The sequence below is a fragment of the Ambystoma mexicanum genome, chromosome 6q (genome assembly GCF_040938575.1).
Source record: "Ambystoma mexicanum isolate Mex_15411 chromosome 6q, UKY_AmexF1_1, whole genome shotgun sequence".
Taxonomy (NCBI): domain Eukaryota; kingdom Metazoa; phylum Chordata; class Amphibia; order Caudata; family Ambystomatidae; genus Ambystoma; species Ambystoma mexicanum.
Window position 1 is genome coordinate 814,532,226 of NC_090937.1, and position 15,339 is coordinate 814,547,564.

The 15,339-nt window shown below is 43.3% G+C and overlaps 1 protein-coding gene across 1 annotated transcript in view; it reads left to right on the top strand.

Annotated features, from left to right (window-relative positions):
* RXFP1 (relaxin family peptide receptor 1) overlaps nt 1-15,339 on the top strand; it is a 1,623,004-nt gene that overhangs the window by 633,219 nt on the left and 974,446 nt on the right. The window contains 1 exon segment of the mRNA XM_069631337.1: nt 13,154-13,306. Within this exon segment, the coding sequence (XP_069487438.1) occupies nt 13,154-13,306 (153 nt within the window).

Below are 15,339 nucleotides of genomic sequence, written 5' to 3' on the forward strand. Positions count from 1 at the left end.
ACTGTGGGATCCCACAGGGGGCAGGAGGTAAGGGGGCCTGGGGACTTTGGGTCGAGCGGGACGAGGGTGATTGTTCTCACCTCCTCTCATAAACATTTTTGGCCACTCAGAAGATTAATCATGAACACCTGCAAAATATTCCAGCTGAGGAGTGTTTTCTATAATGTTGCTGGCAAAATATAAAAGGTGCACACCTTTTAAAGCGAAGAAGCAGCGTTTTAGTATTTCCTGCACAGTACAATCTCAATGAGCAATTTCCCAAGCATCATGATCACACCTTCACGTAGTCTGGTCGGTAAGTGTCGCACCCATGGGTCTAATGACTTGGGTTCAAATCCTATCTTCAGCACTGTTTAAAAAAGTCACAAACACACTACTTGCTGCATGCAGTGTTCGCCATAGCCAGAGCTTTGGGTTTATCCGGGGAGACATGTTTTTTTGCTGGATCCCAGATCCGGGAAAATCCAGCCCAATTCCAGCACTGGGACTAGGTACTGAGGATCACCGGCATAACAGCTCCTAGAAGCCCAAGATGATCTATTTGCCCATGCAAAATAGGTCCTGTTGTGCACCACAAACAATGCTGCCACGTTGAACACTTTGGAATAAAAAGTCGCGTCGCACTGTTCCTGGAAGTGCTGTAATTGAAATGTTACATTTCTTTTTTGTCCTAATTTAATTTTGCCACTGCCCGTCGATCGCACTATTGCTTTGTTTGTAAATACTCCAGACATCGGCTGTCACAGATAAAATGCACGTCTGCAGAATTTTAAAATAAATCAGAATGCACCTTCATAATTTGTCTTTGGATAATAGCAAAACAAGTGATACAACTATTCATTATAGACATTACCATACCAAGTATTGACAAATGAAGAGATTTTGTGGTTTGCATAGGCCGTGTGGAGGGTTCAGACAGGAAGTGACGTCATATGATCACCTACTCTGACCGTGGCCAGATATTGCCCCCTCAGGTGCTTGCACCGTTCCTAATCATGCTGCCGTGCTGGTTCAGGGGTCTATGCTGCCCCAGGTAAAGTGGCGTTTTGGAACCAATCAGCGGCGTTGCTAGGGGGGGCTGAGGGGGCTATAGCCCTGGGTCTTTTGGTTGTAGCCCCGGATAGAAGCTCAGGGGCTACAACCAAAAGGCCAGTTAGCCCCGAGCCCCGACAGTCCCGACATTAGAGTAGCCCCAGATCCTTTCAAGACTTAGCAACCTCCCTGGAACCAATCCTTTCCAATGAGCCCAATTGAATGTTTTTAGGGTTGACATGGCGCCCCTTTGCTGAACGGTGTGCTGGCACGCTACCTGGTAATTTATGGTTCCCTTTTTGTAAAACTGTCCCTGAACCGCCATTATCAAGGATATGCCGAGTTAGCCTAGCAGCGAAGGTTCCATTGTGCTCGTGGAGCACGACTGTAGCAGATGCCATTAGGCCCACTTAGCACATCAGCAATAGTGTCATAATGTATTAAGTCAATTTGGCAAAACAGTGACAGATTCCGCTATGACCTATTAGCAGTGCATGGTCAGATTTCAGTATCCCCTTTAAGAGTGCGGCATCAACGTTGAATTCCAATAATCTCACATAGCTCAGCAAGCCCAAATTCTCTTATTAGATGTGAGCATAACAGTCCCAGATGCCATTATGCCCCATTGGCCCGGCACTATCAGATTCCATAATACACAGATTCCCTTAAATCCACTTAGTGTACAGATTCCACTCTATCAAGTTGGAACACCTTTTTCAGGTTGAGTCATGCCCTGTTTTCACAGTATTTTCTGATATTTTAATTCACAACTGGTAACAATGTCATATATCAATAGTCTGATATGCCGAATGAGCACAGGACCGTTGTATAGAGAGCAGCGCAGTGTTCCCTTATGCTCAGTTGGTAGAGCAGCAACAGATTACATTGTATCCCTTTAACACAGCAGCGCGCATTTCCGCTATGTCCACTTAACAAAGCAAAGCCAGAGGTGATCATGCACATTTAGGATTGTAAGAACAGATTCCATTCTGCCCGGTTATCACAGTGTAGAGAAGCGACCAAATGCCTGTGCTGGAAGTTCCGCCCCTCCAACACCTATATGTTGGAGGCCTGAGATTGTGCCATGCGTGACACCAACAGTTGTGACCATTCCACGGTAAATCTTCGAGAAAAGGTTTCCAATAAGAAAACCCTATCAGATGCACTTCCAAAGAGATGACAATCTCATGGAAGAAATCCCCAAAGGAATATGAAAGAGAGCAAAAAAAGGAGCTGGTGTCGTCACTCGAAGTGAAGGTGACGCACAGAGAAGACAAGCTGAAGAAGATGTATGACCCTTATAGAAAGTGATGACGAAATTAAGAATCGATTAATCTTTAATATGCAACTGTACAAATGCAGCAACGCAAGTAGATCAAGTAATCTTAGAAGCTGGATATGAGTAGTGAATAGACTGCAGCCAAAGGTAGCCATTGCATAGAAACTGGACATCGGTGTCACAACTTTAGTAAGCTTAAACCCATGGAGAGAAGAACCGAGAGCTGTGTCACAGAAAAGAATTAACCGAGATCATGGATGAGTTTGGAAGGGCTGTCTGGCCTGGTGTCAAGGCTGAAGCAGCCAAGACTGGTTATTCTTGAAGGCAGTGAACGTGAGATGCTGAATCATCCCTTGTTAAGGTGCAAAGAAAGAAGTCCAGGAGTGCCAAGTTTTATTCATTAATGACAATTAAATGCAGCAAAATGGACCAGATTGTGGTCTCCATTCACGTGAGCCAAGGATGGAAATAGAAGCAGGCGAAGAATTCGAGAACAACAATAGTGTGTACTCGCACTCCTTTATATTCCCAGAGGCAAGGATACTTTGCAAGGCCAAGTTCAAAGGCAATCTTCATGGCAGAAGGCATGGATGATGAGAGATATTGGGCTAATTGGGTGGGGATGTACAGTCAAGTCCACCTCCTTGCACCTAGGGTATGAGCTTACATGCTGCTAGTGAGCTGAATATTCCAGACTGGCATGAGCGTGCCAACCAATTATAGAGGGCCATATAACGAAGTGCCTTATAGCTTGAGGGCCAGTGATATACTGTGTACTTAATAATGATGAAGATGACTAGCACAAGATGTCCACTTGGCAGTAGAGACCCAATCAAAACCTCACCCCTTATAGAAAGTATACTTAGATGTTCCCTTTGAGCATATCACAACCCCCATAGGTTTCCTGTATTTGCCATGTAGTATGATGTCACGTTTGACTAATTTTTGCTATATAAATGTCACTTTTTGTATGCTGCGCCGGGAAAGATTGTGTGACATCTGTTGATGTCGGTTGTAACTCCCTATTCTAGACAATTGATAATAAAACAGAAGACCTTTGCCATCTTCCTAAGTTGGTTCTGTTATTTGGTGTAAGAGTTACTCTGCTTCCCATCCACTGCATGACACGCTACCCAAAGGGCCTTACGTTCAACAGCAGCGCCATTTATCACTGCCCAGTTAAAAACACATTGCAACATTCCATTATGCCCAGTTAGCACATCAGTGCTAGATTCCACTTTGCCATAGTAAGTTCATGTACTATTATTCCCAGCTAGTACAGCTGTGCCTGATTCCGTTATACCCACTTATCACATTAGTGTCAGATTATGTTGTGCCTAGTTAGCACTGGAGAGCTAGATTGCAATCTGCACAGTTCACACAGTGGTGTCATGTTTAATTATGCCCACTTATCGCGTTAAGGTGCTATTCAATTTCGCACAACACAGCCATATTTTATTCTGTCTTCTTAGAACACTTTTCCAGGTTCACCACGTCATGTTTGCGCAATATGTTGTAATACTAATCACAGCTGTTAGAGCAGTGCCAGATTCCATTATGTGCAGTTAGCGTCACATTGTCATATTCTTGTATGATCAGTAAGTAAGTTGCCATCTTCTAGTGTGATCAGTTAGCAAAGGACAGCCGGACACACGGCAGTGCAGGATTCCCTTCTGCTCACTTTGTAGAGCAGCACCAGATTCAATGATTTCCACTTAGCATAGTGATACCCATATCCATGAGGTCCAGTGGGCACAGCAGGGCAGACATCCATAATGCATATTGAGGACAGTAAGCGCAGATTAAATTTTGCCCAATTTGCAGAGCGGCAGCCATTTCCATTCTGCCCAGTTAGCACAGCAGTGCTTCATTCCGTTATGCTCAGTTATCTTGTGGGAGTGATTTCATCCATTTTGCATTTATTATAAAGATTCCTCATACAGACAGAAAACACAACCTACGTGCTATTATCTCACTACATTTACATTCCCAATGCACATAAACAACCTTTCGTTTAAGATAAAATCTGATGAAGTATTCTCAACAAATATACATCAAAAAATGTACTTAAAATAAGCATTACATATTCTTTAAAAAAATGTGCAATATATATTTCACTCGATTTTTCTTTAACACAATCGACAAGTATTGCTACCAGGGATTTACATATACATTTTAATGTAGTGCCTCTAACACCATCTAGAGGCGTTGGCATTGAAGAAAACATACATTAGATTTACATATAATTTCCTTGACCTCAAAATAATTCTATTCTAATTGTAGTGTACTGTTGGTTTCAAGTTTGGACATGTATAATAAAAAACAGAATCTGATGTTGGGCTATTTTGCCTACTGGCTTGGGTTTACAATAGAAGCTTTTATATCTGGAGGGCAAAACATGGAGGGTTATCTATGGTGTCATGCAAACATGTAGGTTTATCTACAGTGTCATGCAAACATGAGAATGTAACTTTGTCTTAGAACAGGATTATACACTTCACTTCTACTTAACATAAGAAGTCTGTTTAAGTCAGAATCCCATATTGTATGTGCAATGTTATTTGGAATTCAGACATTGATTATGTAAATTGATATTATTATATTGGGAATAAAGTGTATACACTAACCTCCATCTTATTCCACTTTATGGATATAGCTTTACTCAGAATATCCCTTTTCTGAAAATTACAGTTTCCACAGGTCAAGAAGTTGAAAAAATCATTCAAATCTGTGACATGTTGCACCCCTCACAAATCTGGGCATACAAAATCCCTGTGGAAACTCGGGAATTCATTAGTTTGGTTAAGGTCAGAGAATATTATGTGCCCTGTTGACTCATGTGCCCTGTGCCCTTGCTACCGTCGATGATTCCGCCACGAAACCTGGTATGCATACCATGATTTCCGCCTCGATTACTGCCACTGCGGATGCTCCCCCTACCGACTTTGAAACCATTAATAATGTTGATTCATGCACAACTGCCTGCTCCAATGCAGATATGTGCCCCAGTGCTGCCGCTGATGTCGATTTGTGCCCCACTGTTGCCTCAAATGTTGATGTGTGCCCCGGTGCTGCCTCACATGTTGATTTATGCCCCACTGCCACCTCAAATGTTGATTTATGCCCCACTGCTGCTGCTAATGTTGATTTGTGCCCCACTGCTGCCTAAAATGTTGATTTGTGCCCCACTGCTGCCTCAAATGTTGATTTGTGCACCACTGCCCCCTCAAATGTTGATTTTGCACCACTGCAGCCTCAAATATTGATTTGTGCCCCACTGCTGCCTTAAATGATGATGCATGCCCCGCTGCTACTGCTAATGTTGATTTTTGCCCCACTGCCGCCTGCAGCTGTGCCCCTTACGTACTATGACACAACAGCTACAAATGGTGCCAGTTGCTCCATTGCGGCTATTACTACTGTTGCCAATACTGCCTTGCCTGCAGTTATGCCCCCCACGCTGCCTGTCACTGCCACAAACGCTGATATGTTTACCACAGCTAAGGCTACCTATATTGATCTAGGTGCAGCTACCCCCTACCCTTCACAAGACTACCCCCTTCAGGAACGGGCTGGCCACCCATACCTCCACTACTACTACCATACCTTGAGCATCCCCTCTCAACACCACCAACAGTTATCCAAACACTATGCACTCAGATGCCAGCCCAACTTGCATAGGCACTGCCCCCTATGCCACATCGTCACTGAGGGCATTCCCTCAGAAAAAAACTATTGCACCTACCTATCTGCCTATCAACCCCTATGCCCTCTCCTCTCTGGCCCTGTCTAAAACAGACCCAGGGTCTAACAACCTTACCAAATCTGTTCTCAACCTGGCCCTGATCAACGCACGCTCACTCCCTGGTCATGCTCTGGACATCCATGACCTTCTATCAGTCAACAACCTTGATGCCCTAGAAATCAAAGAAACATGGCTGCACGCAGCCTCAAGCCCAGCCCTATCACTGGACACCCCCCCACCCCCCCACCCCCCAGGCTATACTCTCTTCAGGAGCAATAGACCTAACTCCAGAGGCTGAGTAACCGCCTTCATAGCTAAATACCACGTGCACATTAGGCAACTCAATACTTCGCTTAGCAAACCTTGTGACATCCTCTCACTACAGCTGACCACCACCCCCATCAACACCATTACAATCCATGCTGTCTATCGCCCACCAGGCACCATCAGCTCCTTTGAGGAAGACCTTCTCCAGACACTAAGCCACAATAGAAAGCTCTCCTCACAAATGACCTTAATCACGTCCTTAACGACCTTACTGACATACATGCCACCTCACTTTCCAGTTCACTAACTGCCCTAGGCTTTTGTCAACGCATCAATCACACCACACACATTAAAGGGCAAATTCTTGACTGGGTAGCAGACCTCAACTGCAATATCACTATTGAATCCAACACTCCTTGTCAGTGGTTGGGCCATCACATCATTGCCATCTCAATCCCTCTTGCTGTGTACACCAAACCCCCCGCCAGGTGGCTACCACCGTCACTGGCCCGCAGCTCTAAGAAATGCACCAAAAAGAATCTACTACCTCTCCTTGGCGCTCTCAACTCCAAATCCCTGAACGCATCAGATCTATAAATCATAGTTGATCTCTACACCAGCACACTAACTGCTGCTGTTGACACTGTTGCCCCTCTAGTCCCTAAAAAAGTTAAGTCTGCAACTCACGCTAACTCCTGGTACCCCCAGGAGCTTGCGGACCACAGAACCAAAAAAAGATCTGCAGAATTCTGTTGCAAATACACCCCCACCAACGCTCTCAAACAGAAATTCACTAGCCTGTCTAAAGAATACAAACAAGCCATCATTACTGCTAAAGCCTCCACCTTCAGCACTAGAATAGCCAATGCTAACTCAGACACGCAAGAACTTTTCACCATCCTCAAAGAGTTAGAATCTCTAGTCCCTTAAGTCTCCACCCAGAATAGAGACTGGTGTATGAGCATACAGAATGCTATGCTCTAAAAAATTGGCATGCTTCAGAAAAAATACTCTCCAAACAAACCAGCCTCATGCACTCCTACCAGGACACCCCAGCCAACCACACAACTATGCTTGACACCCCTTACACTCTGCTGTTCAGCTTTAGCAAAATATCCATTCAGGATAAACTGCATATACTAAAAAGCCTTAAGCCCTCGAAAAGCCTTAAGGAGACGCCTGCCCAGCCTCACTCATCAAAGACTGCGTGGAAGCACCGGCCCCTATCATTACGAATTTCATCAATGCCTCCTTCGCAACAGGCACAGTCCCATCTAGCCTTAAATAATCTTAGGTTTTACCTCTGCTAAGTAAAGCCTCAGCCTATGTCCAGATCCAACATAATCTAGAATCAAACCACATCCTAGGTGTCCGTCAGTCGGGGTTTTGCCCAAGCCATGGTACGGAGTCTGCACTCATCAATCTCAAGAACCAGATGGATGAGATTAGGGATTAAGGAAATCCTGCCCTTCTACTGCTGTTAGACCTGTCCCTTTCCTTTGACTTAGTCGACCACAACATACTATGTCATCACCTCACCTCACCTCCACAGCCACTTTCTCCCCAGAAGCAGCATCATGGATAACTTCCTTCTTAGAAGGTAGAGTTATGAAGGTATTCAATGACAATGCTTGTGCAGCGCATGTCCCTATCAAGTGCGGAGTTCCACAAGGGTCATGTTAGTCTCCCACACTTTACAACATCTTCCCAAAGCCTCTTTTTGACCTCCTGGACTCAAGGCATAGCATAAACCAACTACACCGATGACACCCAAATTCTCCTCCCCTTCTCTGGCACTCAAGCCAATGACGCTGCCTTGTTTAATTCCACATACGCCACCATCCAACCCTGGATGGTGACACATGGCCTCTGCCTTAATGACGAGAAGACAGAACTTCTCCTAGTTGGGCCCCATTCGGTATTAAAAAAACTTGGCACAGAGTGCACAACCTTCAACATTGATGTTACAAAGACATCAGTCTCACCTGCGGTGAAAACGCTAGGAGTCTACTTAGACACTACCGTCTCCCTATCACATAAAGTAAATGCCATAGCTTCCTCAGCAGCATTATCCACCAAACTCAATGCGTCTAGACCTTACCTCTCAGCAGAGAAATGCCTAACGATCGCCAGGGCGGCAAGGTGTGACTAAAGCCCGGAAAGCACTCACAGATGCATCTCAAAAACGGTCCCCCTTATCTGCCCCAAAAAACTGTTATGCACCAAACGGAAAGGCCACCTAGAACGCCATCCACTCACAGACTGGTGCAACCCAAATTCAAGCGTGCTAGAGCTGGAGATTCTAGCTTTCCAGTCATTGGCGCAAAACAATGGAACTCTCTCCCACCTGCACTGAGAGCTGAAGAATCCTGCTTAGCCATTCGCAGAGCCCTAAAAACCTGACTGTTTGCATAAACCCTTCCATGCTGGAAGAGCCCCACCTATCCTTGCACCCCCTCTGTAACTCCAGGACACTGAATCTTTGTCACTCATATTAACGTTATCTCTGATTTATGTAACCTCATGTGCTGATTCTGATTCAAAGACATGTACACGTTATGCTCTTCTTGCCCATGGGCCGCACGTAACTGGTTTACACAAGCGCCCTGATGCCTGAGGGTTTGTGTGCGCTATACAAATTAAAAAAATAAATAAATAAAAATAAAGGAATTATGAGGTACACTATTTTAAATACACCTCAACAAAGTTTTCCTTATAGCCCAATCCCCATTCAGTGGTGTAGCTGATAAAGTACTCGTCTAAAAGACTTTCAATCTCTATGTGAGGTTTTAACTTATTCTGTTGCATATATCACAATGTGCAGCGTTTGTTATACTCAGTTTTGGTTTGTCCTTTAAAGGCATTGGATAGGTAGGCACATCAACACCACCAGTCTGCTCAGCCAGGTAAGCACTGCTCTCAGTCTGTCCCCTGCTTTCACAATCCCTCTCAGGTGATCTGGTTCTCTCTTGGGAAAGACTTTGGCATCAGATTACCTCTGGAAAAGGCCTTCTTAAGGGGGATTTCCACCAGTGACATCCAAGGTCGTACCCCACTTAGCCCTTCTCCTGTCAGACATGGTACCTTTGTCTGCAGACTTCCCAATAATTCCCTGTTTCCTGTATGTTTGGCCTTAAATAAGTGCTAAACTCCATACATGCCGGTTCATTTGATGCAACATGTTCTCATTGGATGGTGTGTGTTGTTGATAATCAAATGTATTTCACCATGTGATAATAGAGGGTTTTCTCACCTCCCATCTGGAGTTCTGGTTAATTTGGTCTATTTTCCCTTCAAAACTTTGTACATTATGAAGGCCAACATATTTGAATTCACAAGAGAGGTCTGAATCCGGACATATGCTCCATTGACTTGTAATATGAGGAAGTTATTGAAATATGTGCATTTTTAATATTTCCCATCTATTACTATGTTGTGTTTAAATAATGGGAGCGTGTTACTGAATTGAAATCTTTTCTCAGTCTTTAAATAAAGCAAAGTTCTCCAAAGGTGGGACAGATACGGGGATTTCATTTTGATGCCATGTTAAATCAAATATTGTAACTCATTTTTTCCATTTCTGTGCATTACATGTATCCATCCAAGTTAAATGTTACTTTAAAGCCTAGCGTGGGTCCCCTGAGATCCTATGCCATCAAATAGACATGGACTGATGAACATTTATTGCTAAGCCACAGTTCAAAAAAGGTTGAGGTCTGCTGGAAACGCAGTCTTTTGTTGTATTGTCTTACTAAGACACAGATCCATTTCTTATGACCAAAATGTGCCCACAAAACCGTTCAGACACAACAAAGTGAAGAGATTGGAATGCAAGCAGGCTATTTGTTATTTTTAGAGCTTGCCTATACTCTGAATACTCCTGCTGTGTGTAGGGCTGGGCTTTATGGATTAGTTACTAATTGATGATGTGTCTTTTGTTCTGCCACAGAGCTAAATAAACACATGTCTTGGTAAGTGAGCTTCAAATGATATAGGCCATATTTCAAATGCATTTATCATTTAACATAGAGAATGCCTTATACTAATAGCAAGCAAGGTCATGATGTTTTTTATCTCTTAATTAAGCAGTTGATAATGGAATTTAATTCAATTTATACAATATATATTGTATTTTAAAATACAGTTTTGGCTTTCTTTCGCATATAATAATATACTTTTTTGAATTATTTTGTGATATGACTGTGCAAACGTAACACTGTTTGATTTAAAAATCTTGCTTAAGGACAATTTCTGTGATATATATACATTGTAGAGATAACACAGCCATGCACAATACAGTTTCTTTAACAATCCGTGTTTAAGTTACATTAAATTAACTTTACAAACATCTGTGTTAGATTCAACTATTCCAAGTTAGGACATCTTTCCCAAGTTCCATCATGCCCTGTAGCACAGTAAATCCAAATGCCTAGCTAGTAGAGGCATGCCAGATTTCATTACGCTCAATTATCATAGCAGTGCCAGATTATGTTGTGCCTAGTGAGCACTCTACAGCTATATTACATTATACACAGTTTACATAGTGCTGCCAGATTCCATAAAGCCTAGTTAGCACATTAAAGTCCTGTTCCATTTTCCCAGTTAGCATCTTATCCAGTTGGAACACCATTTCCATGTTCAATCATGCCCTGTTCATACAATATGTTCTGATTCTGTTATTCACAGTTTATCAAGGAAATCAGTGTCAAATTCCATATTGGAAAGTTATGATCACATTGCCATGTTCTAGAATGTGCAGTGAGCACAAGACATCCAGACACATATCAGTGCAGGCTTCCCTTATGCTCACCAAGTAGAAAAGCACAACATTGCATCATGTCCACTTAAAAGAGCTGTGGTCAGTTCCAGTATGTCCAGTTAGCATGGAAGGGCCAACTCCCATCATGCACATGTAGAACAGTAAGGACAGATTCTTTCCTGAACTGTTACTACAGCATGACCCATTTAATTCTGCCCAGTTAGCACCACAGTGCCACACTGCATTTTGCCAAGTTAGCACTTCTGTGTTAGGTTCCATTATACCAAGCCAGGACATTTTTGTTGAATTCCATTATCCCAGTTAGCACAGTACATTCAGATACTCTTATGCTTAGCTTGTATAGCAGTGCTAAATTCAATTATGCACACTTTTCACAGAAGTGTCAGATTGCATTATGTCAAGTTAGCGTTGGAAAGCTAGATTATGTTCTTCACACTTAACAGAGTTGTGCAAGTTTCCATTATGTCAAGTTAGCAAATCAGTGCCTTCATCCATTTTGCCCAGTTATCAATGCAGCGACACATTCTGTTATGCGCAGTTAGCACAATGGTGCCAAATTCCATTATGCCAATTATAATCCAGATTCTCTAATAATTAGTTATTTTAGTAAGGTCAAATGTATTCTAAATGGGCATATGAAGGCCAGGTCCCATGGAAGCAGCACAGTAAAACAAGATCTGATTATGAACATTTAGCACAGCCATGCTAGGTATCATTATACCTAATTAATAGAATATGGCTACAATCTATTCTGCCTAGTTAGCACGGTAAATCCTGATAACAATATGGCTAGTTCACATAGCAATGCCTGATGTCATTATGCCCAGTTAGCACAACTGTGCCTAATCCATTTTTGCTTAGTTAGCACACTTTTGTCAGATTCTAACATTAGCATGTAGTTCAAAAAGCTCAAATTCAATTATTCTTACTAAGGACATTTAGATCAAATTCTACAGCCGGATTACATTATGCTCAGTTAGAACATAAAAGCCTGATTACATTAGGCCCAATTAGCACAGTAGTGCCAGGCAATCTTATTGCCATGTATCACATAAGTGACACATTCAATTACACCCAGTTAACACAGTAGGTATAGATTATGTCATGCCCACTTGGTTCAGTAAAATCAAACCCCATTAAACCCAGTAACCACATTAAGGCCAGATTATAGTTTTCCCAGCTATTAAGCACATTATGGCTCTATTGTATTATGCCATAAAAGGCTAGTAAGGCCAGATTACATATGGCATATTTGCAGCGTAATGACCGGTTCAATTATGCCCACTTTGCAAAGTTAAATAGAGAAATGCCTGAACTGTGATAAACCGCGCATTTTTTTTAAATTGTATGGTTTAACGAAAACCTGAAATAATTCAAATGGATTAATTATGCCAGGTTAGGATAGTAATGGTCCCATTATGCACTACCTGTAAAAATTAGCAGGATCAGAGAGGGAAGTATCCCTGTGCTCCACTGGGAAACCTGGTTCACTAGTCTAATTGCCAGTGATCTCTGGGAGGTGGGTGAGTTTGGGAAGGACAGGGGTGCCAATGTTTCAGCACTCCGTATGCTCTGCCTGCGTCCATGGCCCTGCTGTGTATCTGACATCAACACCCAGAAAGGGACAGGGGAGAGATATCCCACAGAGCCTTGGGGGAGGGGCAGGCATGGAAGAGTACAGATGATGTGCAGGTTTCTGGCAGCTTCAGAGGAAGATGAGCATAAGGTCCACCCTTCCCTCCATCCCACTGCAGAATGAGTGCAACAGTAGAGTAGTGTAGTGTCCCTAATCTCCTTCTTCCTTGGTCTATATTGAGAAAACTGATTCAAAGAGGGAATACTTTTTTAAGAGAGAAAACACTGTTTCTCGCCACGAGCCTACCTGTGCCTTGCCTTTTTGCTGGTGAAAATGCCACTGGACGCCCAAAACAAACAAAACAAGAAACATCCTTGTAGCAAGATGTGTACTGTAAGGCCCCTTAACTCAATTGTGGATAGATACAGTAGTGCTATGCATTTACTTAAGCATCACCTCTTTGTTTTCTTGCAGTCTCTTATGGCACTTCTGAAGAAAGCACACTCAATGTAGTCAAATGCCCTCTTGGATATTTCCCATGTGGCAACATCACAAAATGTCTGCCTCAGCTCCTGCACTGCAATGGTTTGGATGACTGTGGTAATCAAGCCGATGAAGACAACTGTGGTAAGTCAAATCTCTGCCATCCTGGCATTCATTACATGCGTTCTGAGCATATATTCCCGCACAGCTCTGCTGCGGTTGAGACGCTGTAACTAAACGGAAAGACGTGCGACAATAAAGCAAGCGTAGCATGTCCAGGTCATCTGTCAGAAGTTTGAATGCAGCCAATAAATGTCCAATAGCATCATTCATTTACATTAGCAACCTTAGAACTGAACTCCTTTCAGCAGTTACTAAGAAGCAGCAAAGGCAGACTAGACGCGCCACTAAAGACCCGTGTTCCATGTTCTGTTGCATTGCGTTGTGCTGCCATTTCCCCTCCCTAAACTGCCAGCTGCACTGGTTAATATGCTGCCCTTGATTGTGAATGAAATTCCCCCAGTGCAGCAAGTGGTGTCATGTTGGTCGGGAATCCTCTCTGTGGCAAGCCCCATCCACCATTTTCCTGTTCCCTTTTGTTACACACCCGTCTGCTTCCTTGCACAGCCGGCCATTCTGCTAACCATCCTCTGTCCCAACTCCACCTTTCTCCCTGCTCTTAATGTGTGTTTTCCGGATGAGGTCTCCCATGCCATGGATCCAACTCCTGCTGGATGCTAATGTGGTAATGGCAGCTGTGGTGGGCTGGTGAAGCTGGTAAGGACTAAGTCTCGTAGAAGACGTATGCTTTGCTTGGGGCTATGTACCTGGGGTAGCAGGCAATTACTGTGCAGGTCACACGCCATTGCCACTGTTATCGCCTCAATAAAATGGTATTATTGTTGAAAGCTGAGGAAGAAGATAAGTAAATACAATTAAAATACTGCATTCATTCGCCTATGGTATGGTCAATAAAAAGGCCAAGAAATGTCCAACGTTTGTCTGACTCCTTCTTCTGGTCTGCCACAGTGGCCATGGGATTGGTAGGGAGCAGAGCATGCTCCTGCCTTGGAGGTCTTCTCCTTCACCTCACTGGCAGAGAACTTTGGAAAGATCAGAACTCCCAAAAGAGGTCCAGATGAATTCTTCTTGAGGTCTTGAAGATCCAAAAGGAATCAAAGGAAGAGGTTGCAACCCCTTCCTTATAAAGGAAACAAGCCACAGCTGATTGGTTAAAAGCAAGCCTGCTTTAAAGAGCCCAATCCTTGTTAAGATAACAAGTGACTTGTGCCTTGTTGCATCATAACCAAAGTGCTTTGATGTGCAGGAAGTGTGGGAGAATGAAAGAGAAGCACACAGAAAGCCAAGATGGCAGAATTATTTCTCCATTGTGCTCAGCTCAGTCTGTCAGCCTAAACCCTCACACTTCTCTAGCCATGCACTTCAGAGGCCATTTGGAATGCAACCATCTATTTCAAGACATGCCTTTGTTATGGAATGTCCCCTTTGGTGCCAGGCTTTCAGGCCATCTCCTGCTGGAGGGTGAAAGGTCTGGCACAGGAGGAGTGTATGCTGCCCTTTATCCAATTCACTGTAATGCAGAAAGGCAGGGGTCTGGAATTTGCATTGCCTCCCATAGCAAGTCTGAGTTCACAGGGTTGACAGTGGTATGTTAGAACGCAGATGTGGTTTTGAATAATTATGTGAAACATCAGTCACCATACTAAAACCTAGTCATGGTTTACATTTCCAGTTTATCCTGCCACAAGGTTGATCGTTTATCATATTTATGTGGTTTTGGAGCAGAAGTGCAGATTTAAATGCAGCCTCTGAACTGCAGCGACTTTGCTGTCACGGCAGATGTCAAGCAGGGCAACTGTGACCTCTCACCTTGCTGTGTGCCAAGGCAGAACAGGGGCTGCAGATCAGAATACTGATTCAGCAGGGCACAGGTGTACAGTATGTGTTTGACGTGGAGTATAAGGAAAGGGAAGTCTGGTTAGCAGACCACCCTTCCTGATACGGATTACTCACATCATTTTATTATTAATACAAATCAAAAAAGCTAAGGCTTCCTACACTGGCCAGATGGTAATCTGTCACAATTTCATTTTTAAATTGCATGCCAGATTGTTGTATTATAGAGTGTTGTGTAACCGTTTCCATACAGCTATTGT